Source organism: Oncorhynchus nerka, linkage group LG11 (genome assembly GCF_034236695.1).
Source record: "Oncorhynchus nerka isolate Pitt River linkage group LG11, Oner_Uvic_2.0, whole genome shotgun sequence".
Classification (NCBI taxonomy): domain Eukaryota; kingdom Metazoa; phylum Chordata; class Actinopteri; order Salmoniformes; family Salmonidae; genus Oncorhynchus; species Oncorhynchus nerka.
This window is the reverse complement of record NC_088406.1, coordinates 31185835-31209582: the sequence shown is the minus strand read 5'-3', so window position 1 is coordinate 31209582 and position 23748 is coordinate 31185835. Positions and strand designations below refer to the sequence as shown.

At 44.4% G+C, this 23748-nt stretch overlaps 1 protein-coding gene across 2 annotated transcripts in view; it reads right to left on the bottom strand.

Moving 5' to 3' along the window:
* LOC115136669 (protein Aster-B-like) overlaps window positions 1-23748 on the bottom strand; it is a 93458-nt gene that overhangs the window by 2883 nt on the left and 66827 nt on the right. The window contains exons 5-19 of one of the 2 annotated variants that reach the window (XM_029672299.2): window positions 23149-23365; window positions 17096-17116; window positions 8533-8617; window positions 8188-8291; window positions 7942-8037; window positions 7730-7810; window positions 7488-7603; window positions 5421-5583; window positions 4971-5154; window positions 4653-4799; window positions 4271-4535; window positions 4072-4175; window positions 3747-3953; window positions 3490-3580; window positions 1434-1541 (exon numbers count right to left, since the gene is read on the bottom strand). In XM_029672299.2, the coding sequence (XP_029528159.1) occupies window positions 1434-1541; window positions 3490-3580; window positions 3747-3953; window positions 4072-4175; window positions 4271-4535; window positions 4653-4799; window positions 4971-5154; window positions 5421-5583; window positions 7488-7603; window positions 7730-7810; window positions 7942-8037; window positions 8188-8291; window positions 8533-8617; window positions 17096-17116; window positions 23149-23365 (1989 nt within the window). Of the gene's footprint in view, window positions 1-1433; window positions 1542-3489; window positions 3581-3746; window positions 3954-4071; window positions 4176-4270; window positions 4536-4652; window positions 4800-4970; window positions 5155-5396; window positions 5584-7487; window positions 7604-7729; window positions 7811-7941; window positions 8038-8187; window positions 8292-8532; window positions 8618-17095; window positions 17117-23148; window positions 23366-23748 lie in introns of both variants that reach the window. The other variant, XM_065024395.1, reaches the window with a different exon arrangement.

Here is a 23748-nt window from a genome sequence, read left to right as displayed (position 1 = left end):
AACGCATGTCAAAAATGCAATAAATGTATTTACATTTTAATGAGGGAAATAAGTATTTGACCCCTCTGCAAAACATGACTTAGTACTTGGTGGCAAAACCCTTGTTGGCAATTGCAGAGGTCAGACGTTTCTTGTAGTTGGCCACCAAGTTTGCACACATCTCAGGAGGGATTTTGTCCCACTCCTCTTTGCAGATCTTCTCCAAGTCATTAAGGTTTCGAGGCTGACGTTTGGCAACTCAAACCTTCCGCTCCTTCCACTCCAGGACCTTAATGTGCTTCTTCTTGAGCCACTCCTTTGTTGCCTTGGCCGTGTGTTTTGGGTCATTGTCATGCTGGAATACCCATCCACGACCCATTTTCAATGCCCTAGCTGAGGGAAGGAGGTTCTCACCCAAGATTTGATGGTACATGGCCCCATCCATCGTCCCTTTGATGCGGTGAAGTTGTCCTGTCCCCTTAGCAGAAAAACACCCCCAAAGCATAATGTTTCCACCTCCATGTTTGATGGTGGGGATGGTGTTCTTGGGGGTCATAGGCAGCATTCCTCCTCCTCCAAACACGGCGAGTTGAGTTGATGCCAAAGAGCTCCATTATGGTCTCATCTGACCACAACACTTTTACCCAGTTCCTCTGAATCATTCAGATGTTTATTGGCAAACTTCAGACGGGCATGCATATGTGCTTTCTTGAGCAGCGGGACCTTGCGGGCATTGCAGGATTTCAGTCCTTCATGGCGTAGTGTGTTACCAATTGTTTTCTTGGTGACTATGGTCCCAACTTCCTTGAGATCATTGACAAGATCCTCCCGTGTAGTTCTTGGCTGATTCCTCTCCGTTCTCATGATCATTGCAACTCCACGAGGTGAGATCTTGCATGGAGCATTAGGCCAAGGGAGATTGATAAGTTATTTTGTGTTTCTTCCATTTGCTAATAATCGCACCAACTGTTGTCACCTTCTCACCAAGCTGCTTGGCGTTGGTCTTGTAGCCCATTCCAGCCTTGTGTAGGTCTACAATCTTGTTCCTGACATCCTTGGAGAGCTCTTTGGTCTTCTGTGGACAGGTTTCTTTTATACAGGTAACAAGCTGAGATTAGGAGCACTCCCTTTAAGAGCTCATTACCTGTATAAAAGACACCTGGGAGCCAGAAATCTTTCTGATTGAGAGGGGGTCAAATACTTATTTCCCTCATTAAAATGCAAATCAATTTTGAACATATTTGACATGCGTTTTTCTGGATTTTTGTTGTTGTTATTCTGTCTCTCACTGTTCATATAAACCTACCATTAAAATGATAGACGGATAATTTCTTTGTCAGTGGGAAAACGTACAAAATCAGCAGGGGATCAAATACTTTTTTTCCCTCACTGTAAATTCTAGTATTATGTAGGCAATAGGCATAACACTAAAAACCTATAGATGGTTAGCGTACTTCTCATGTATCCGCAGCCCTTGCCAGGTGGTAAGAGGCTGTGCAGAATACTCCAGCATCCACAGCTTATAGAACAGCATCATGTTGAGCAACACCAGCAAAACCAGGCTGAGGGAGGAGAGGAAATCAGAAGAATGTAAGGGACAAAGGAAAGAAGATGAGTAATGAAAGATACAGAGGTGCCTTAGTCTGTATATTCAGCAGCATTTTCTGCAGTCAAGTGACTTAGTGGCTTCATGGGTGGAATGTCAATAATATTTGTAATAATTTCATAATTAATCAACTTTTTTATTTTTATTCAGCCCGAAATCCGGTGTTTCTGTCAAGCAGTTTTGTTATTTCAGTCTTCTGTGACATACACTATATATGCAAAAGTATGTGGACACCTCTTCAAATTAGAGGATTCGGCTATTTCAGCCACACCAGGTGCTGACAGGTGTATAAAATCGAGCACAAAGCCATGCAAACATTGGCTATAGAATGACCTTACTTAAGAGATCAGTGACTTTCAACGTGGCACTGTCATAGGATGCCAACTTTCCAACAAGTCAGATGCTCAAATTTCTGCCCTGCTAAATTTGCCTCGGTCAACAGTAAGTGCTGCTATTTTAAGGTGGAAATGTCTAGGAGCAACAACGGCTCAGACGCAAAGTGGTAGGCCACACAAGGTCACAGAACGACACCGCCGAGTGCTGAAGCGAATAGCATGCAATAATCATCTGTGTTCGGTTGCAACACTCACTAGTGAGTTCCAAACTGTCTCTGGAAGCAACATTAGCGAAATAACTGTTAGTCGGAAGCTTCATGAAATGGGTTTCCATGGCCGAGCAGCCGCACACAAGCATAAGATCACCATGCGCAATGCCAAGCTGGATCTTTCCGCCATTGGACGCTGGAGCAGTGGAAACGCTTTCTCTGGAGTCTGGCAGTCTGACAGACAAATCTGGTTATGGCGGATGCCAGGAGAATGCTACCTGCCCCAATGCATACTGCCAGCTGTAAAGTTTGGAGGAGGAGGCATAATGGTCTGGGACTGTTTTTCATGTTTCAGGCTAGGCCCCTTAGTTCCATTGAAGGGTAATATTAACGCTACAGCATTCAATGACCTAGACCATTCTGTGTTTCCAACTTTGTGGCAACAGTTTTTTCCTGTTTCAGCATGACATGCCCCCTGCACAAAGTTGAGGTCCATACAGAAATGGTTTGTTGAGACCTGTGTGGAAAAACTTGACTGGCCTGTGCAGAGCCCTGACCGTAACCCCACAAACACCTTTGGGATGAATTAGAATGCCGAATTCGAGCCAGGCCTAATCGCCCAACATCAGTGCCCGACCTCACCATTGCTCTTGTGGCTGAATGGAAGCAAGTCCCCGCAGTAATGTTCCAACATCTAGTGGAAAGTCTTCCCAGAAGAGTGGAGGCTGTTATGCAGCAAAGGGGGGGCCAAATCCATAGTAATTCCCATGATTTTGGAATGAGATTTTCGATGAGCAGGTGTCCACATACCTTTGGTATAAAAGTGTGATATTGGGATGCAAACTCAGAATTGAAGACACTTCAACTCTATATCTGACATGGTACAGGTGTCTTCGTTTTTGTAAGTCCATAACCATGTGTGTGAGGTGTATATTTTTGTTTCAAAGTACATTTGTTTAAGACTACCAAGAAACTCCCTAATTTAGCCCATTACAGTAAAAGGTTAATGAACCAGTTACAATGAGGGAGAAGTATGTTTCCTAGTCAGTGCTAAGTGGTTTATCATTAGACAGATGTACCTTAGACAGATCCTATGGCAAGCAATAAAAGGAGAGGAGAGGAGAGAGGAATCAAATTCAGAACACAAACAAAAACAAACAAATGTTTAACCCAGAGTCAGATTTTTGCTAACTACTAAAGATTTCAAAGAGAGTTGAACTGAGACGACTACAAATGAAACACAAATTATGACGATGGATCTGAAAGTGAGTGTGTATACTGTATGTATGTGTGTGTGTGTGTGTGTGTGTGTGTGTGTGTGTGTGTGTGTGTAGGAGTGTGTGTGTAGGAGTGTACTCACACAAAGCTGATGATGAGCAGCAGTTTGGAGACACTGTAGAGGGCAATGCCTCCAGGGAGGTGCTCAGGCATGTGCCTGGTCTGAGTGGAACCTGAGGGGGGCAGACCAAACACAGACAGGGTCAACTTGATATATTTAACACAATATACATTTGTGGAAATGTATAAGAGTGTATGTAATGTATGTATGTACCTTATGAAAGTGTATAAGAATGAACAGTGTATAACAGTATTAAAAGTGTCCCCCTGCCATCTGACCTGTCACGCCCACATGTTTGATGCGGTGGATGACCTCGTCGTCGGTTGGCGTGGTGACAGGGCTGAGGAGGGCGTCGTCCAGGTGCTGGCTCCGTAATTGGACCAGTGGTCTTTTCCTCCGCCTCACAGACGTCTTCACCACCTTGACCTTGGGAGAGGGCCGGGCCGACTCCAACACCACATCCTCCACCTTCGACAGCTCCAACTCTGACAGGGCACACAGAAGCAGTTTTTACTTTCACACATTAGGATGGTTTACGGTCATCAGATTAAATGTTGCTGAACATTTTGTGTGACAGACTTAACAGCTGGTTGAGGAACTTACCAAGATGGCGGAAGTTCTCGTCCAGCCCGCTCCAGAAGTTCTTCTCGATGAAGCCCTTCACTAATCCCCATGGCTGTTTTCTGTAACGCAGCTCAGTGGACACCCTAGTGACAAGACAGGCAGTGTTTATAAATGAACTTCTAATAGTTTCAAGAGCCACATGTTATTCCAACAGCTGCTATGATAAGGCCCTCCTCACCTTAAACGGCACTTGTTCTTGGCCACCCGCGTCAGCATGTAACGGTTGAGCGTGTAGAAGTAGTCGTGGTAGGGCACGTCGTGTGTGATGACCTCAGCATCGATGATGTAGCACTCACTCTCATGGCTGGCCTTGTACAGTGTCTGGGTCTCTGTGACAGTGGCTGTCTTGGGGGCCAGCGGGTTGGACAGGGAGATGGTGTACATGATCTCTCTCGTCTGGTTCCCCGCTGCATCGTCCTTCTTCCAGGAGTGGAACACTATATCTGTGTGGCGTTATATGTATACACATTCTATCACTACATTGTCACAAGACAACACCAATGGAGGAGCCAATAATGTGATGCTGACACTAATGCCAACAAACAGAATGTCTGACTAACCAGAGAACCTGCGCTGCTCCATGAAGTCGGTCATAAACTGGGATTCTGTGAAGAGGATGTCGTACATCTTGTCCACACTGAACTTGTAAACCTCATCGATGTACTGTCTCCCTTTAAGGTCATTGTGGAAGGCCTGCACTTCCCCTGCTGGAGAGCCATAAAGGGGAAACACACTTTAGATTTAAGTGCCTTCGGGGACATAATATCATATGGTGACAGTAATACCAAAACTTAGTGACATCACAGAAGAGCTTGTTTCAAGCAATATACAGTTTAAATGCATAAAATCTGTTAATGGACGGAAGATTGAAATTGTACCCTCGTCGTGGGTCTCTGAGGAGTCGCTGAGTTCGGTGGGGATGTCTTCATTGTCGTTGAAGTCTAGGGAGGTTGAGGGCACCAGGCCGCTGGCCTCCGCTAGCCTCTGCTCCAGCACCAGGGGCAAGGCCAGCAGCTCCCCGTTAGGGAGGCAGTCGATGTATTCGTCTGGAGGGAGGTCAAACTAGGACACAGAGGAGGAGGGGGTCAGTCACTAGAAATACACTGTAGGATACTACAGTACATAGTTATGAGTAGGATGGTATGTGTTCATGTTTTATGTTAATTCAGTTCTGGTGATCAAATTACAGAAAACATTCTGTTGAGTTAACTGTATTCCCCATATGCAGGCTATAGGCAGAATAACAAATGCATTTCCCCTCCATCAAAACAAATCACAAAACAGTAATTGATTTAACCTCTGACCTCTATTATGTCGCTGAGACTCACAGAGAGGGGCTCGCTGCTGATGGTTGAGCTGATGGTGCTGTTGGTGATGATGCATTTCTTGTGTATGGATGGTGGGCTGCCCTCGTGCTTGGCCTCGGCACTGCTCTTAGACAAGTTGTCATTACTGATCTCATTCTCCTCGTTAGGAATCTCCTCACAGAACCTACACCACCATCGTAGGGGAACAGGGCCCAGCTGGAGGTTAGGGTTATGAGTTCTGGAGTATTGCTTTTACATGATAATGGACAGAGGGCTGAGAGGGATGTGAAGCAGGGCTGAGAGGGGAATGTGTGTGTGTGTTTGTGTGTGTTTGTGTGTGTATGTGTGTTTGTGTGTGTACATTTGAAGTCGGAAGTTTACATACACCTTGGCCAAATAGATTTAAACTCATTTTTTCACAATTCCTGACATTTAATACTAGTAAGAATTCCCTGTCTTAGGTCAGTTAGGATCACCACTTTATTTTAAGAATGTGAAATGTCAGAATAATAGTAGAGAGAATGATTTATTTCAGCTTTTATTTCTTTCATCACATTCCCAGTGGGTCAGAAGTTTACATACACTCAATAAGTACTTGGTAGCATTGCCTTCAAATTGTTTAACTGTCAAACATTTCAGGTAGCCTTCCCCAAGCTTCCCAGAATAAGTTGGGTGGATTTTGGCCCATTCCTCCTAACAGAGCTGGTGTAACTGAGTCAGGTTTGTAGGCCTCCTTGCTCGCACATGCTTTTTCAGTTCTGCCCACAAATTTTCTATAGGATTGAGGTCAGTGCTTTGTGATGGCCACTCCAATACCGTGACTTTGTTGTCCTTAAGCCATTTTGCCACAACTTTGGAAGAATGCTTGGGGTCATTGTCCATTTGGAAGATCATTTGCGACCAAGCTTTAACTTCCTGACTGATGTCTTGAAATGTTGCTTCAATATATCCACATAATTGTCCTATCTCATGATGCCATCTATTTTGTGAAGTGCACCAGTCCCTCCTGCAGCAAAGCACCCCCACAACATGATGTTGCCACCCCCGTGCTTCACAGTTGGGATGGTGTTCTTTGGCTTGCAAGCCTCCCCCTCTTTCCTGCAAACATAACAATGGTCATTATGGCCAAATGGTTCTATTTCTGTTTCATCAGACCAGAGGACATTTCTCCAAAAAGTACGATCTTTGTCCCCATGTGCAGTTGCAAACCGTAGTCTCGCTTTTTTATGGCGGTTTTGGAGCAGTGGCGTCTTCATTGCTGAGCGGCCTTTCAGGTTATGTCGATATAGGACTCCATTTACTGTGTATATAGATACTTTTGTACCTGTTTCCTCCAGCATCTTCACAAGGTCCTTTGCTGTTGTTCTGGGATTGATTTGCACTTTTCGCACCAAAGTACGTTCATCTCTAGGAGACAGAACGTGTCTCCTTCCTGAGCGGTATGACGGCTGCGTGGTCCCATGGTGTTTATACTTGCATACTATTGTTTGTACAGATAAACGTGGTACATCCAAGCATTTGGAAATTGCTCCCAAGGATGGACCAGACTTGTGGAGGTCTACAATTTTTTTTCTGAGGTCTTGGCTGATTTCTTTTGATTTTCCCATGACATGTTATGCCTTGAAATACATCCATAGGTACACCTCCAATTGACTCAAATCATGTCAATTAGCCTATCAGAAGCGTCTAATGCCATGACATCATTTTCTGGAATTTTCCAAGCTGTTTAAAAGTACAGTCAACTTAGTGTATGTAAACTTCTGACCCACTAGAATTGTGATACAGTGAATTATAAGTGAAATAATCTGTCTGTAAACAATTGTTGGAAAAATTACTTGTGTCATGCACAAAGTAGATGTCCTATCCGACTTGCCAAAACTATAGTTTGTTCACAAGAATTTTGTGGAGTTCTTAAAAAATGAGTTTTAATGACTCCAACCTAAGTGTATGTAAACGTCTGACTTCAACTGTACTTCAGTAATGAGACCAGCCTCTCATAACAACCCGCAGCAGATCAAGGGCGTCTTAATCAACGATGGTAATTGAAGAGGCAGTGTTTATATCTGTAGCCATGGAAACCACACCCACCCCATGGTGTTGAAGTCGTCGTCCGGGGGAACATAGTCCTCGTCGTCACTGGTCAGGCCAAGCTCGTTGCCATAACACTGATGGACAAAGTGCCATAGCTCTTTGGGGCACAGGGGCTAGAGCACAGGGTTAGAGACGACACTCAGAACGGTAGAGACTTGGATTCAATGGAAAAGAAAATTATCAATATACTGAACATGTAGATCTATTTATGATGAGGTTAATTGAGGTTGCTGGCTTACTTTGTCCAGCAGTGCATTCTGCCATAACCTGAACATCATCATGTAGGTCCTGTCCCGTGCTCCAAATGAGGTGAGAAAGTGCTGTGTGGAGAGAATTAAAATAATGAGTTTGTATCAGTTCAAAAAATATGCTTTGAAATGAGGCTGAGGAGAAGGTTTGAGCCTCTTTTCAGTCAGTGAATGCCGAAGATCCAGTCCCTGTCCTGTCTTACCTTGTCACCGTCTGTGGACACCTGGATGGCGTTGGGGATGAGGCGGGCTGTCTTCTCCTTTGTCATGGTGCAGATGTCCTTCAGCCTCACCGTCAGCTGCACACACATGCAAAAAAATATATCTGTTGACCAATACTGAAATATCTACTGTGCTGCAAACCATAGAAATACAATCAATTACAACACCAGAGACATATAGATAAGATCAAAAGAACAGAAAGCCCCAGGCAGAGGCCCAGTGCGTACCAGCGTTTCCCAGCGGAAGATGTTGCTATAAAAACAGATCCAGTTTTCTGAGAGGTAGAGTCGGCCCTGCAGGAGGATGTCTCGTTGTAGGGCGCAGGAGTAATCTGCCAGCAGAGGTCAAAGATCAGAGCCCAGGAAGAATACATAATCTACCCATCAAGGTCAGGCTTAATTCTATTTCAATATAGTCAATTCAGAAGATGTATGACCTGAATTGATAGTTTAAATGGAATTGACTCCAACCAGCCAACGCTAACTTGACCAAAACCAAGCTGATGTCCTATATCCACCATATCAATGACCTAATTGGCCTTAGTGGCCTAGCACTTTGTGTTAGTAACTCACCCACGATGAGTCGCTCTGTGTCCGGTAGCTGCTTGAAGAGCTTCCTGAAGTCCTCATTACGCTGTTTATATGTGGGGCTCAACACCTGGAGAGATGGAGAGCACCATGGTAACCTCTTAGAGAGGGACGACTCACACATACATTCCTGAACACACACTCTCTCGCTCACATACACACACTGGACTACATCCATTTTCACAAGTGCATTTAAAACCAGATACCAAGCACGATCCCCTCTTGACATTTTGCCACTTCAGGACATCCAATAAGCATGCTTTTGATTATCATGAGCATTCCTAAAGTGAGTCACATTCCCAAGACAACAATATACGGTAACATCAATGTACTGTATGAACACACACAATGGTGCTTTTGTGCAGCAACAGTTTATATGTAGGACAGAGGGAGACAAAGACACACATCAAACCTGCTACGTTAGCAAACCCTTATAGCTATAGTTTATCTTATAAAACCTAGTCTGGTTGGTTGTTGGTTTAGGTCATGAGAAGAAATGTTAAATTCTCATTCATTCTCTCTTGTTACATTCTCAGGCATTTGGGTAAATCTTATCTTGGGCCTGGATTCAGAGGACAGGCTTGTTTAAAGAGGGAAGTATTGCTGTGACCCACAGCCAGACGCCTTCTGAATGTGAGTGCAGGGGTGAGTGCTCTATGTATCTAAGTCAGATGCTGTCTTTGAGTAGGAACAGCTTCAGGAAACAATGCCTGCCAATACAGTAACCAAAGACATCCCTTCAGGGCGAAAAACCTCTCCCTGCTTCAATCTTGAAGGAAAACAACAGACTGTTCACATTAACATCACATTGAACATAGGTTCAATACTCATATAACAACAACAGCCCAGAATGGATAGAAATAATCGGTTTCTGTTAAGCTATGAATGAAAACCAGTGGTGCCTGTCAAGAAGACTGGAATTATGTATTACGCGCCAGACATTTTTACTGTCTAGAAATGTTCACAGAAAGTACTCTCTATAACTGCCTAAAATATCAAGAGTATTAGAGCCTCCCTTTCACAACAAATGCCTGTCTATGCCCCTAAAACTGCAGCCTTCTTACTTTGTCTAGGGAAAGGGTGAATGCATACTATGGGAATGCAAATAGCTACTGACTTCCTTTAATTTGCCTGGCAAAATATAATTGGGTCAGGGAACCACAGAGTTATGCTCTTGGCACAGGTACAGTACAAAAACCGCCCATCCAAACCTTCTCCCCCTCTTCCCTCCCCGCCGCTCCCCCTCCTGGCATCAGCTCTCTGGGGGTCAGTAACTTACTGCAGGGACCTCCTCTGACTCCAAGTCCTGGTCTGGGGGGTCCGAGGCGGCCCAGTCCCACTCCCACCCAAACTCTTCCTGGGCCGGATCCTGTGGGAGCCACCCAGCCAGGGCTTCATCCAGCTCCAGCACTGCCTCCCAGTCCGACGGCAGTCCCCTGTGAGCCTCCATACACTACCCTCAGACACACAGACGGACACCTAAACCCCGTGGGGTGCTCAGAACGGTGGATTTTAATGCTGGTGATCCAGTGGTCCAGGTCTGCTGCAGACAAACAGACAAAGCTGTTGTGTGTCCAGTGGCTGTGGCTTGGAGACTGCTGTGATTGAACCTGGTATGGGTGCTACTTCCTTTCAGTGTGAAAGCTGGACCCGGCTGACTGCTGCCACATGAGTCCAGTTGTTTCTCCTTCAGCCGTTGGCACTCTAGTAATCCTGGCCACAAGTCTTTTATTATAATAGCAGCTCTGGCAGGTAGGCGTGTGTGGTCAGGGGGTGTAATGCTGTCCAGATCCAGACGCCTCAGAGCGCCTTGGTAAACGCAGCTCAGACACACCAGCAGCGAAAGCAAAGAAATATTCTTGGTAAAGAGAAAAACAGAGTGAAAGAGAGAGAAAGAGAGATAGTTTCCTAACTGGAAAGCGGTGCAGTCCCGTCTCGCTGGCTGACAAGGTGATTGAGTTACAGATGTGCACACAACCTTCAGTGAGGAAAAACAAGTCCATTAATCTTGAGTGGTGCGGCATGGAGTCTCATGCCAAGACTTGCGGCTCAGTCTAATGCAGTTGGAGCAGTGTAGCTCTGGGAGTATGTCCACTGTCGTTGTCCTTGACCATTCAGGTATAAGAGAGCAATAACACAGGAGGGTTAACACATTTAGAGGTGTTACTATCACTAAAACCCCCCTGGAACCCTGTGGCCTACTTCCCTACTCTCTGTCCCCCACAACTCTCCCCTAAGGTCAGTAATGCAGTCCTGAAACCAGATCCCTGTCAGTCACTAAGACCAGACTAGACAAACAGGCACAGAGATTGGTTCTCATCTGACTATGAGCTGGGCAAATCAACCTATCAGCACAGTGGTGAGAGGTTGAATACATCAGCAACAAAACAAACACTGTGGCTTCAATTGGCACGCCATTAGGCTCACTTGTGATTGGTTACATCTGTGCACCGGAATTCAGAAACAAATTCCACACCTTTCCTGCTTACGCAATTTCCACAACCCCACTCAACATCTAGCCAAATCAGTGAGAAGAAATAAGCTCCAGGAAACTGAACGGGAATCAAAATAACCCTCAGCACCCTGTTGAAAACAGTTCAGATCATTCACAGATCCCTCTCAGACGTGAACAGCCTTCACCCTGTTGAAAACAGTTCAGATCATTCACAGATCCCTCTCAGACGTGAACAGCCTTCACCCTCTTGAAAACAGTTCAGATCATTCACAGATCCCTCTCAGACGTGAACAGCCTTCACCCTGTTGAAAACAGTTCAGATCATTCACAGATCCCTCTCAGACGTGAACAGCCTTCACCCTGTTGAAAACAGTTCAGATCATTCACAGATCCCTCTCAGATGTGAACAGCCTTCACCCTGTTGAAAACAGTTCAGATCATTCACAGATCCCTCTCAGATGTGAACAGCCTTCACCGAGTTGAAAACAGTTCAGATCATTCACAGATTCCTCTCAGACGTGAACAGCCTTCACCCTGTTGAAAATGCCTCTGCATCCCGTAAATAACGATTCTTCAGACGTTTGCGACCTGGGCCCACTGTCATCAAAAACTGCATTCAGGATGTCAGATAACCGACTAGTATCTGAATTCAACGTTTTTCCAAGAGCTTTTCCCAAAAATGAAAACGAAGACTAAAGCAAATGCAGAAGCTATTGATTCGACTATCTCCGTTCTTCTCCAGGTGACAATGTGACAAGTCCTAAGACAGTGTAGCTGCCAGGTGATGATGGGGATATAGACAGTCCCTGAGGTTTTAGTTAACCATTAACCTGCTGGGTAAACAGTGAGAGATGTCAGAGACAGGTACAGTCAACCAGGGTGGGGCCCCATTCTTTTAAGGGGGCTGTTAAATATCCATTCCCATAAACAATGAGGCCAGTCTCTCACCCCACGGACAGTAGGTTGCTACAAACCACTCTGGAGAGGACTGGCCAGGAAGGTGTATGCCTATGTGCATTTGATTGCATGTGTGTGATGACTATCTGAAACACACTATTCCTTGACACTTTCCCTGCCAATGGTGTGTTGATGGTGGGAGGGTGGAGGAACCAGATGTGGGAACAGCTCAGCAGAGAGGGGTCTGGTTTAGAAACACAGCCAAGCCAGGATCTCTGACGATTCACCCTGTCCTGTATCATACACACTGCTTGCTTTTCTTGACATTTCAAAGAAGCACCCCGGCTCCCTACATTGTAAACATTGTAAAAATAACCAGTGTGGTTTCATGTAAAGTTTTATGAAGAGCGGTGAGCCTTTCATGTGTTAGGAGATAGGCTCTACAGTGGTATCCTTGTTGTGAGAATCTACCTCAGAGTAAACATGGCAGCCTCTTGCTCACCTTCTCCTGCTCTCTCTCTCTCTTTCTCTCTCGTGCAGGGGGATGAACTCTAGAATTTTTCATTATAGACCTGAGAGTATGAGGAGGCAGATATTTCACCTCACAAAACTCTTGGAGAAAAGCAGTCTCTTAAACCTGCCACTTAACTGTCGATACTATGAGCCACTATACTAGGTGTCTGGCAGACATTGATTTCCTTGTTAATACCTCAACTGCCTGCGTAGGCCCTGTACAGTTGCCATGAAAGCATTGCAACAGAGTCATTAGGAAGGTTGATATTGATATGGCAGGGTGGGGCCTGTTGTGTGTCTCTACTGGGCTCAGACCTCATATCAGGACGGTTGTGATGTAATCACAGTAGGTTCAGTGCCATGGGAGAACATCATTGCCATGTAGAGAAACACAATGACCGTGACATGGCCTACCACATAGCCTACCATACCCTCAGGTAAAGCACTGCATCAGATACATACCAATGGTCCAGAACAGAGATTAGGCATAATTACATAGTTAGTGTTAGTTAATGTTTCTGGGAGCAGATTGGTATTATGATGTATTCGTTTCGTAATGGTAGAACAGGAGAGAAATGAAGTTAATTAGCTAGAGGAGAGTATCAGAAAGCATTAGATGTTGACCATAATTCTTCTTAACATTCTGGAGAATCTCCATTTCAAGTTTCACTAAGCAACAATGCCAAACTATACCCAATGTGGCCATAATGACAAAATGAGCACATTTGAAGAGTTGGGAGGACTGGAACATGCTAACCAGTCCCATGCTCCATTCCCCTGTCATTCAATGCATTCAGGGCTGCTCCAGACACTGACCATGGTCCGTGGGTTTAGAATGATACACTGAGCAGACTTGTTACGACCTGGGGTGTATTCATTAGTCGCAGACCGTTGCAAAATGTTTGGCCTGTTGCAAAAATGGAAATGGTTTACTCTAGGAACCAAACAGAGTGAAAAAGGGAGGGATATACCTGAATTTGTCCAATAGAAACTCTCGTTTTCATGTCAAAACATTTTTTTCCCCCGTTTGGAGTAAACAGTTTCCGTTGCTGAAAATTTCGCAGCAGACCAAACATTTCACAACGGCCTCCGACTAATGAATACACCCATTGCTTCACCACCATCACAGCTCTGAGTAGCCTATAGTCCCTCTTTACACAGCAGACATTTTGAAAATGCTATTTTTGAAAAAACAACCACAATGTGGCCATGGCATTCGCTCATCTAACCCCAAAGTGCTGCATATTGTGGCTTCGCTCTCAGGTGGAAACAACATACTGATGAATGAGGGATGAGGAGCAGACTAGTGGAAAGAGAGACCAGTCAAGCGATCCAAGAAGAAGGACTAAGCAGAAAGATATTTGAAAAATTGCACAAGAGTACAAGTCATGCTTACTCTCAGGATGTGTTGTCTTTCATGCTGGGGAGAGAAGGTAAATTTAAAGACACAAATAACAACAAAAGAAAGGAATAAAACAACAGAAACAAAGGAAAATAAAATGGAGTCCCACAGTAGATTTACTTGGCTATTTAAGAAGAATCATAACGAAAGGAATTAATTAAAGCCCCATTAAAATGTAGCAACCTTGTCTCTTAGTACACTGGCCGGCAACCTTGTGTTATGTCAGGACCTCTTGGTATAATGGTCTTGGTGTTGGACTGAGATCACTGGTTCAGGCTGCCACCATACTTTCGCTACAAGATGCTTCTGTCTGTCAAACATTCATCTATGAATCACATCTGTAGTAAGTTATGGGAGTTGCAACAAAATGGTGCAAAACATTACATTTGTATTAATCCTCAGTCATTTTCCTTATTAATTCAGCATGCCATCACACTGTAACCCTAGACGCCTAGAACTGTAAATCCCACTGGTTAGCGTCCTGGGTAAGCCTGAGCTCCATATGAAAGTGACCTTAGGAATATACCCTCGTGTGATTCTAATCAGGGTCCTAGAACCCTTAACCTCGTAACCTCACACACACACAATCGAAAGCACGCACGCACGCACCCCTACCTACCCACCCACACACACACACACCTTATAGTTAAATTTTTTATTTTTTTTTTTACAATTGCTAGGACCCATTTCTCAATACTTAGGTCACTTTTTTAAAACTCTTCAAACAGTGAGCACAACAGCAGTCTATGTGGGCTAAACTGTGGATCATGTTTCATTGCTTTGGCACAAAATGCATTCTATGACTACATCTTTCAAATGTCATGAATTCTCACTCAGACACGATCACCACCAAAACTCTATGTACCTACAAGCCAATTTGCACATGTTTACATACTCTTTTCAAAACTGTTAAACTTAAGTTTAAAACCAAACATAACACAAAATTGAGCAAGACAGCAATTTGCTACATTTCTACAGTAATACCATATTGAAATAGATTCCAATTTAAACAATGAAATACTATCAAAACAATAAGACCAACCTCAGCTGATTCCCATTGTAGCTGAACACCTACACAGGTGTTAGTCTTTCAATTTCATTACCATCTATACAAAAGGGGACATCTTAGGAATAATGCTGTACTGTAATGTAAACATGGACCCAGCCAGAGATCGAGAAATGACTGACAGAGGAAGAAGAGTGGCTGGGAGAGGAGTACGTATGCATGGTGGAAGAAGACTGAGAAGAAGACCAAGAGCTGTAGTCTCAGATGAGATTAGGGCTACTATAATTGATCATGTAATAAATGATGGTCTATCAATGAGAGAGGCTGGTCTGAGAGTGCAGCCAAATCAGTAATGTTCAACAGTGGCATCTATTGTGAGACATTTCTGGCAAAACAACAGGTAAGATGTGCATTCTGCATCTGACTGAACTGCACATTACAGAAGTCAATTGAGCAAAGTCTCCAAACCCACTTGTGTGTGATTGTTTTTGTATTTCTGCTTAGTACCCAACGGCTACCTCCTACAGGTGGGAGAGGTAGGATTTTCACTGCTGTGCAGGAAACTGTAATCATTGATATGGTCATCAGAAACAATGGCATAAAACTCACAGAGATTGTTGGCAGACAACATTACATTTAGAAATATTCACAATGTAAGCATAACTATTTCTAGAGTCCTGAAAGAACATCAAGTCAGGATGAAGAAGTTGTCCCGTTTGAGAGGAACTCTGGACGAGTCAAGCAACTCAGGAACCAATATGTCCAGGTAAGATGACTATAAAATACAGAACTGGTTTTGAACAAAACCAAACAGGGCAGAGGCACACAATGGCATGTTGTTTAGGTATAATGTAAACTACCGTAATAGCCTAACTCTTATGTTGCCTTGTGGATTTATTTTAGAGAGTCATGGAGATTGAAGCCAGGCAAACACCCCACATATTCATCATTGTGGACGAGGCTGGTTTCACCTTGGCCAAAACACAGCGGTGAGGAAGGAATGTGTTTGGGAAAAGAGCCACAGTGGATGTCCCGGGCCAGAGGGGTGGATGTCCCGGGCCAGAGGGGTGGATGTCCCAGGCTAGAGGGGTGGATGTCCCAGGCCAGAGGGGTGGATGTCCCAGGCTAGAGGGGTGGATGTCCCAGGCCAGAGGGGTGGATGTCCCAGGCCAGAGGGGTGGATGTCCCAGGCCAGAGGGGTGGATGTCCCGGGCCAGAGGGGTGGATGTCCCAGGCCAGAGGGGTGGATGTCCCAGGCTAGAGGGGTGACAACATCACAATGTGTGCAGCAATATCCTCTGATGGATTGCTGTTACACAAACCGCTAATTGGGACATGCAACACCGAGCGTCTCATTACATTCCTGGATGACCTCTATGGAAGGGTTGTACCAGGTGAGGAAAGGGTTGCAGTGAGTCGAAATCGGCCAACGTTTGTAATTGTATGGGACAATGTGGCATTTCACCACTCCCATGCAGTCACAGAGTGGTTTGCAGCCCATCGCAGGATGGTGTCACTTTTCCTCCAACCTTACTCTCCTTTCCTCAACCCCATAGAGGAATTGTTTTCCTCATGGAGGTGGAAGGTTTATGACCACCATCCACATGATCAAATGTCCCTCCTGGACGCAATGAATGCTGGCTGCCTGGACATATCTGCAGAAGATTGCCAGGGATGGACCAGGCATGCAGAAATATTATTTCCTAGGTTTATTGCCCAAGATGACATAAGATGTGACATGGATGAGAACCTGTGGCCAAATGCAGATGACAGGGTTGACTAGCATTGCTACTGTATCTGCATCGGTAGATGGTGTATATACACATTCTTGTATTTTGAAATCTCTCAATGCCAAAAAATGGCATAAAACATATTGAAGCATATTACATCATGTCTGATTCATTCCTGTAACATATACTGCAGTGAATTCTAAACAGTAGAGAGGTGTCATTCTTGTTGTGTAAAGACATTTTACAAAAGAAAACATTGTGTAATGCTACCTGTTGTTAGTGTTTTTTAGGTCATTGTTTTATGAGTGACAAAGTGTGCTTATTGGGTGACAAACTTTGCTAGTGTTATGGAATAATTAGTTGATTTGAGACATGTATGAAGTGTTTTGGTAGCATTGGATGTGAAATGAACTGCTGTGCCAAGATGAAAGTTTGTTAGGAGAACCGTGTGAAGAGTTTTGAAAAAATGACCTAAGTATTGAGAACTGGGTCCTAGTGATTGTAAAAAACTGTAACAAAAAGAGTAAGAAGAGGATGAAACTTACGTTGTACCAGCTCTGGCTCTTCTGTAGACAGCGAGGAGCGACGCAGAGTGGAGAGAACAAAGACAATTGTAAGTCAATGAGACAAGAACACAACAACACTTGGCCACAGGGCTCTATATCATAAACACATAGAGGCCAGGGGATGATGAAAACAGACAGTGGGTATTTATAGAAGGTGTAAATGTCAACCTCTGGGTGGGCACCTCCTACCATAAACACAGGCCTCCGCTGATATCCAACAGAGTTATATCCCTTTGAGCTTGTCACATATTTTAGCTGGCCTTTTCATTGATTTCTGGGCCTCACAAATGTTAATTTACATGGTTATTTGCTAAGCAGATGGTGGATTGGGGTTGGGTGTGGTACAATATGTTCATCTTTGTTTCTAAGCGTTTATTTATTAATGATTTAGAGTTCCTTCTAAATGCTTGTGTATGGAGGTGAATTGTGTACTGCTGTGTGTTGTATATTTTCTAACAGCAGAGGGCAGTATACACACAGTTATTGGAAGCACCATAACAAGAGTGTTTATTCCAACCATAACACCTGCTTCTGTTTTATGGGGCTATAAAGAGAGTGTAATATGTCTCAGCATTGTGATCAGAGAGGGATTCATGCTAGGGACCATCCAGTTGGTGGAGAAAGGGCAGGATAATCAACCATGATTTTAGTGGTTAAAAAATGTGACAGCTTCCTCTTGATGCCATTAAAACAAAATAATAATAAACTTAACCAGGCAATAACAAAATATGTGGTTTGTAATTTCAGCGAAAACATACAAGAGGCATACTGGTGCGAGACTACTATTGTAAATAAATCCTTTGGAGATGTGAATGTAGATCATGTTCAAATATTTCCGCTATCAGATAAGCGTGTAGCGTTTCCTGTCTGAGAGTTGTGAGGCCCCAGTCATGTCCCTAGACTCTGGGCTCTGACGAGGACAGGGATAATCTCCTCTGAAGGTGACAGAGGCATGAGAGAGAAGATTTAAGCTTTAAGGTGTCTGCAAAGTGTGTGTGTGCATGCCATTGTGCAAGTGTTTTAGAGTTTGTGTCATTGCATGTTTGTAAGTGCATCTTTATAGCCTACACGTGTGTAATTTGCATGAGTGTCTAAATCAAATGTTTGCCTCCCCCACGAAGCACATTTGTGTCTGGGTAAGTGTGTCAGCAGCACTAAGAAGCAGGTTAACACCCACTGATTAAGTGGACCGCGTAACAGAGAGAGCTTGTGTACGGTAGTAGTGTCTTGGCCTGGATTCCCCTGAGGATCAGAAAGGCCTGGAATGACTAACTACTTTACACATCCCAACCAACCAACTGGACCAAACCAGAACTGACCAGCGCTAGCTATAACCCAGACAAACCTATCAGTTATAACCCCCATATCTTCAAACAACACTAGAACAACAATCTAGTTCTGAGGAACAGAACTGAGCAGGCCTGATCCACCCAGTACAACAGGCCTAAAGAAAAAACCTGAACTAAACATTCCTGTGGCCAAGAAGACCCACACAGAACTGACTCAGTTATTCAGATTTAAAAAGATGAATGTCCTCAGGTGATGAACCATGGTTATTATTATTATTTATTCATTATTATTATTAATTGTTCAACTTTTAGAGGGCTTTTCATTACAATCTCAAAGTGCTTTCAGCAACAACAATATTATATTTATTTGAAATGTTTGAGTCATTTAGCAGACGCTCTTATCCAGAGAGATTTACAGTAGGGAGTGCATACATTTTCATACTTTTTTGTACTGGTCCCCCGTGGGAATCGAACCCACAACCAACTGCTAAATTCCACAATCCCACAACTACTAAAACCCACAACCATGCCTTACCAACTGAGATCTTATATCAACATTTTGATATATAACATTGTACAAAAGGAGTGACTTATATTTCCTCAGAAACAATCATGACTTGACTTCAGTACATCTCACTGGTGAGACTCTTGGCAAGGCTAGAGCACAGCAGTGTTTGTAATGGTGGTCCAACTAACAGGTCTTCAGCAGAGAGAACACTTTAAGGAGGGAGAAGAGAGAGGAGAGGAAGAAGTTCTGGTCTGAGAGAGGAGGCAGAGACAGCTAGGGGCGATAACTGACATCACACATTTACAGAGGAGGTCACTGGTCAAATCGGAATAGGGGGTTAAAGGGCAAATGAAAGCAAAAGGAAATGCTTACTTTAATCAGGTTTAGTCTGTTATACTGAAAGGAAATTAATGAGAAAATAAAGAGTTAACCAGCATGAAGGAAAGAGCTGAACAACAAGAGGGGAACAGGCTTGGGTTTTTATTTGCAAGTGTACTAACAGTACTAGGCCACCGCACTAAACAATCCAAGACACACTATTGTACTATCTAACTCTGCTTTCATGATGTGTCCATGTCTCAGTGTTTTGGTCTGTGATGGGTCTTCATGCTGAGTCTCTATGTACTCTCGCTTTAGTGCTGCTCACTGTTTATGGTTCCATAAACAGCCTCATTGATTGGTGACAGTGGGAGACTGAGCAAAGTCGTCAGCGGCCAGTCAGTTAGTTAGTGTGGGACCGCCGGCCCAGGTCCTCTACAGAGAGGAGCCCCTCTCTCTCCCCACCTGCCTGTGTGTTATCTGTATTGCATTAGACTAGGGTGACAGAGCTCACGTTGCCTGGGCAACTGCACAAAGTGCCAGGGTCATGTGACTCCTGCTGACCACGGGCCAGGGGCTCATGTGGGGCCAGAGAGGGCTGGCACTCGGCCACACCACGGGCCTGAGGGGTGATGTCATCGACTGGGCGTGCTGTGAAATGGGCCGGACACCGCCTGAACACCAACTCAACTGACTGAATGTCACTTGGCTCCCATTAACATCATCCTGTCTGCCTGTCTCATAGTCCGTGACAAAGCTGAATGCAGCCGATTGCAGAGAATGTGCTGACGTGCATCAAGGGGTCCTTACTAAGTAACCCATGACACACGGACTCTGCTGCTGTCTTGCCTGAGGAGATAAGCGGTGTATTCTGGGCTTGTGGTGCGAGGCAGAGAAAAGGAGCTTCTGATGTAGAAAGCTCTAGTCTCAGGATTGATCAGAAATTAATATCACACAGGAGTGGTGGAAAGGGATGCAGAAGGAATTTTACAGTGCCCCCCCCCCACCCCCGAAACGTGTCTGAAAGCCAGCAGTCCGGCAGGGAGGTAGATGAGAGGAAGGGTGGCAGGGAGGTAGAGGGGGGTAGAGGAAAAGGTCATAGCAACATGGATGCCATCTGGAGTGTGTTCAGATGGAAGATGTGGGTGGAGGGGGGGGGGGGGGGAAGGGGGGCACACGACAGCTCACAAGACACGGAGGTGAGGTGGGGGTGGGGGTGGCGGTGTAAAGAACAGAAAAGAGTAATGCTTACTTTGGAATGTCGCTTGTGAGACTAGCATGCATCAGGAGAAGAACAAAGAAATCAGCAACCAAAAAACTGCAATATACAACAGCTGAAAGAACCAAAAAAGAGTTGAAAACAGTCAGTTTCAGATCACAGACATTTCATATGGCGGCAGTGAAAGTAAGAGAAAGCAAGCACTCTTTGTCAAGAAGAAAAAAGGATGAGAGAAGAGGAAAACACAATGACAACAAAAGCAACAGGCGTCTGACACCACAAGGACTGGGGAGCACTGTGAGCAGTGAGTGAAGGGGAAAACGGATGAGAAGTGAGAGAGCCGTGACCGCCAACTACCACTCTCCTTATCACTTCACAACAACAAGATATTCAGAGGAAATGACTAAATATATCACCCAATATTATCATGTTCATGTCTTGCTTGAGATGTAAGCCTAGTTACCCACAGTCAAAGCTCCTGTCCTTCCCTCTGCTACCTTACTCTTCAGTTCAGACGCTGATGAACGAGAAGCGAGACTACAGCCTCTTGACCTGCCTACTACCCTGTGTCAGAACGAGCCTTGCAGAGTTGAGATAGTTACAGTTAATGACTGAGTGCTGCGATGGAGAGGGCTGACTGAGCGCCCTGCCTGTGATTATTACAATGCCGCTCTGACAGGACCAGGGGATGGAGGGAGGGGTTGAGGGAGGGGGGGAGAGAGGGATGGAGGGAAAAAGGGATTGAGGGAGGTGATAGGGGAAGAATAGGGTGGATGTGTGGTATAAGCGTCTTTGCTGATGATAATGGGTCCTTATCTACAATTGATGTGCTGAGGGTCTCGTTACTTAGTCTATGATTGGCCATTTGTACCAGAGTGACAGTTGGATCTGACCTATAGTTTGATGATGGGAGTTGGACATTACCTTATCAGAGACAAAGCACTGTGTATCAGGAGTACATTGTACATCTGTAAATTGGAGCTACATGACGATGGCATGTTTGATTTAGTATGGTGTGCCGATGCCGAGGTATGATGGGGTAAAATCAATTTGAAATGGCAAATAAAAAGCTGAATAAACCATGTCATTTCACAAGATATCACTATATCTCAACTCCTTCTTGTTGACTATTTCTTATAGAACATGTTTTATGGAATGCAAGTAGACAAAAACACTTTACTGGAAACATCTGTAGCTTATCAAGACATTATGTCACGGGTACAAATGAATCCCCCTGTATCACCTCACCAGATAAGTGTTGATTTCAGATTGTACTGGAAGAGGTGTTCAGAGGTGTTCAGTGATGATACAGATATCTTGCTGAACTGAAGTGATAGGCCAGGCTGACATGATTTATTTGTGAGTTATGAATGCACTGTGTGTTGAACAAGTCATTTTGAACTACACTGTTGAAGGTACTATTTGAGACCATGATCCTGATCTGTACTGTAGTGCGATTGTTGGAAAGAGGACTTTGATCCTGTACTGTACTGTACTGTGATTGGTAAAATAGGACTATGATCCTGTACTCTACTGTGATTGGTAAAATAGGACTTTGATCCTGTACTGTGATTGGTAAAATAGGACTATGATCCTGTACTGTACTGTGATTGGTAAAATAGGACTTTGATCCTGTACTGTACTGTACTGTGATTGGTAAAATAGGACTATGATCCTGTACTCTACTGTGATTGGTAAAATGTGATCCTGTACTGTGATTGGTAAAATAGGACTATGATTGGTGATTGGTAAAATAGGACTATGATCCTGTGACTGTACTGTGATTGGTAAAATAGGACTATGATCCTGTACTGTGATTGGTAAAATAGGACTATGACTGTACTGTACTGTGATTGGTTGGTACTGTGATTGGTAAAATAAACTCTACTGTGATTGGTAAAATAGGACTATGATCCTGTACTGTACTGTGATTGGTAAAATAGGACTATGACTATGATCCTGTACTGTACTGTGATTGGTAAAATAGGACTATGATCCTGTGATTGGTAAAATAGGACTATGACTGTACTGTGATTGGTAAAAAAATGATCCTGTACTGTACTGTGATTGGTAAAATAGGACTATGATCCTGTACTGTACTGTGATTGGTAAAATAGGACTATGATCCTGTACTGTACTGTGATTGGTAAAATAGGACTATGATCCTGTACTGTACTGTGATTGGTAAAATAGGTAAAAAAATGAGGACTATGATCCTGTACTGTACCTGTGACTGTACTGTACTGTGATTGGTAAAATAGGACTATGATCCTGTACTGTACTGTGATTGGTAAAATAGGACTATGATCCTGTACTGTACTGTGATTGGTAAAATAGGACTATGATCCTGTACTGTACTGTGATTGGTAAAATAGGACTATGATCCTGTACTGTACTGTGATTGGTAAAATAGGACTATGATCCTGTACTGTACTGTGATTGGTAAAATAGGACTATGATCCTGTACTGTACTGTGATTGGTAAAATAGGACTATGATCCTGTACTGTACTGTGATTGGCGGAGGTGGACTATGATCCTGTATTGTGCTGTACTGTGATTGGTGGAAAGAGGACTATGATCCTGTACTGTACGGTGATTGGTGGAGGAGGACTATGATCCTGTACTGTGCTGTACTGTGATTGGTGGAAAGAGGAGAGCCCTGAGACAGAGATGGTCCACCTGCGCAATGAGGCTCACCTTGGAGTTCTTCCCTCCGCTGCGGGCGGACTGCAGAGAGTAGGTTCGCTGTACCACTTGCTCGGGGGTGGAGGGGGACTTGTCAGAGTGGTCAGAGTGGCCCTTCTCCACCATGTTCTCACCAGGCTCCAGGCTCTGGGGCGTGGGCGAGCGCGAGCGTTTAGGATGCAGGACGGGCGAGCAAGCGGGCGTGCTCCTGTTGGAGTTACTGGCAGTGCTGGGGGTGAGAAAGAGACAGAGAGAGGGAGAGAGATTATTCATTCTACTTCTTAATTACAGTTGTGCTTTGGCAAAGTGGGTGAGGTTATATCCTGCCTGTTTGGCCCTGTCCGGGGGTATCGTCGGATGGTGCCACAGTGTCCCCCGACCCACCCTTGTCTCAGTCTCCAGTATCCATGTTGCAATAGTCTATGTACTGGGGGGCTAGGGTCAGTCTGTTATATCTGGTGTAATTCTCCTGTCTTATCTGGTGTCCTGTGTGAATTTAAGTATGCTCGTCGTGCTGCTTCTCCAGATTCAACTGTTCTGCCTGCGGCTAGGGAACCCTGACCTGTTCACCGGTCGTGCTATCTTGTCCTGGACCAGCTGTTTTCGACTCTC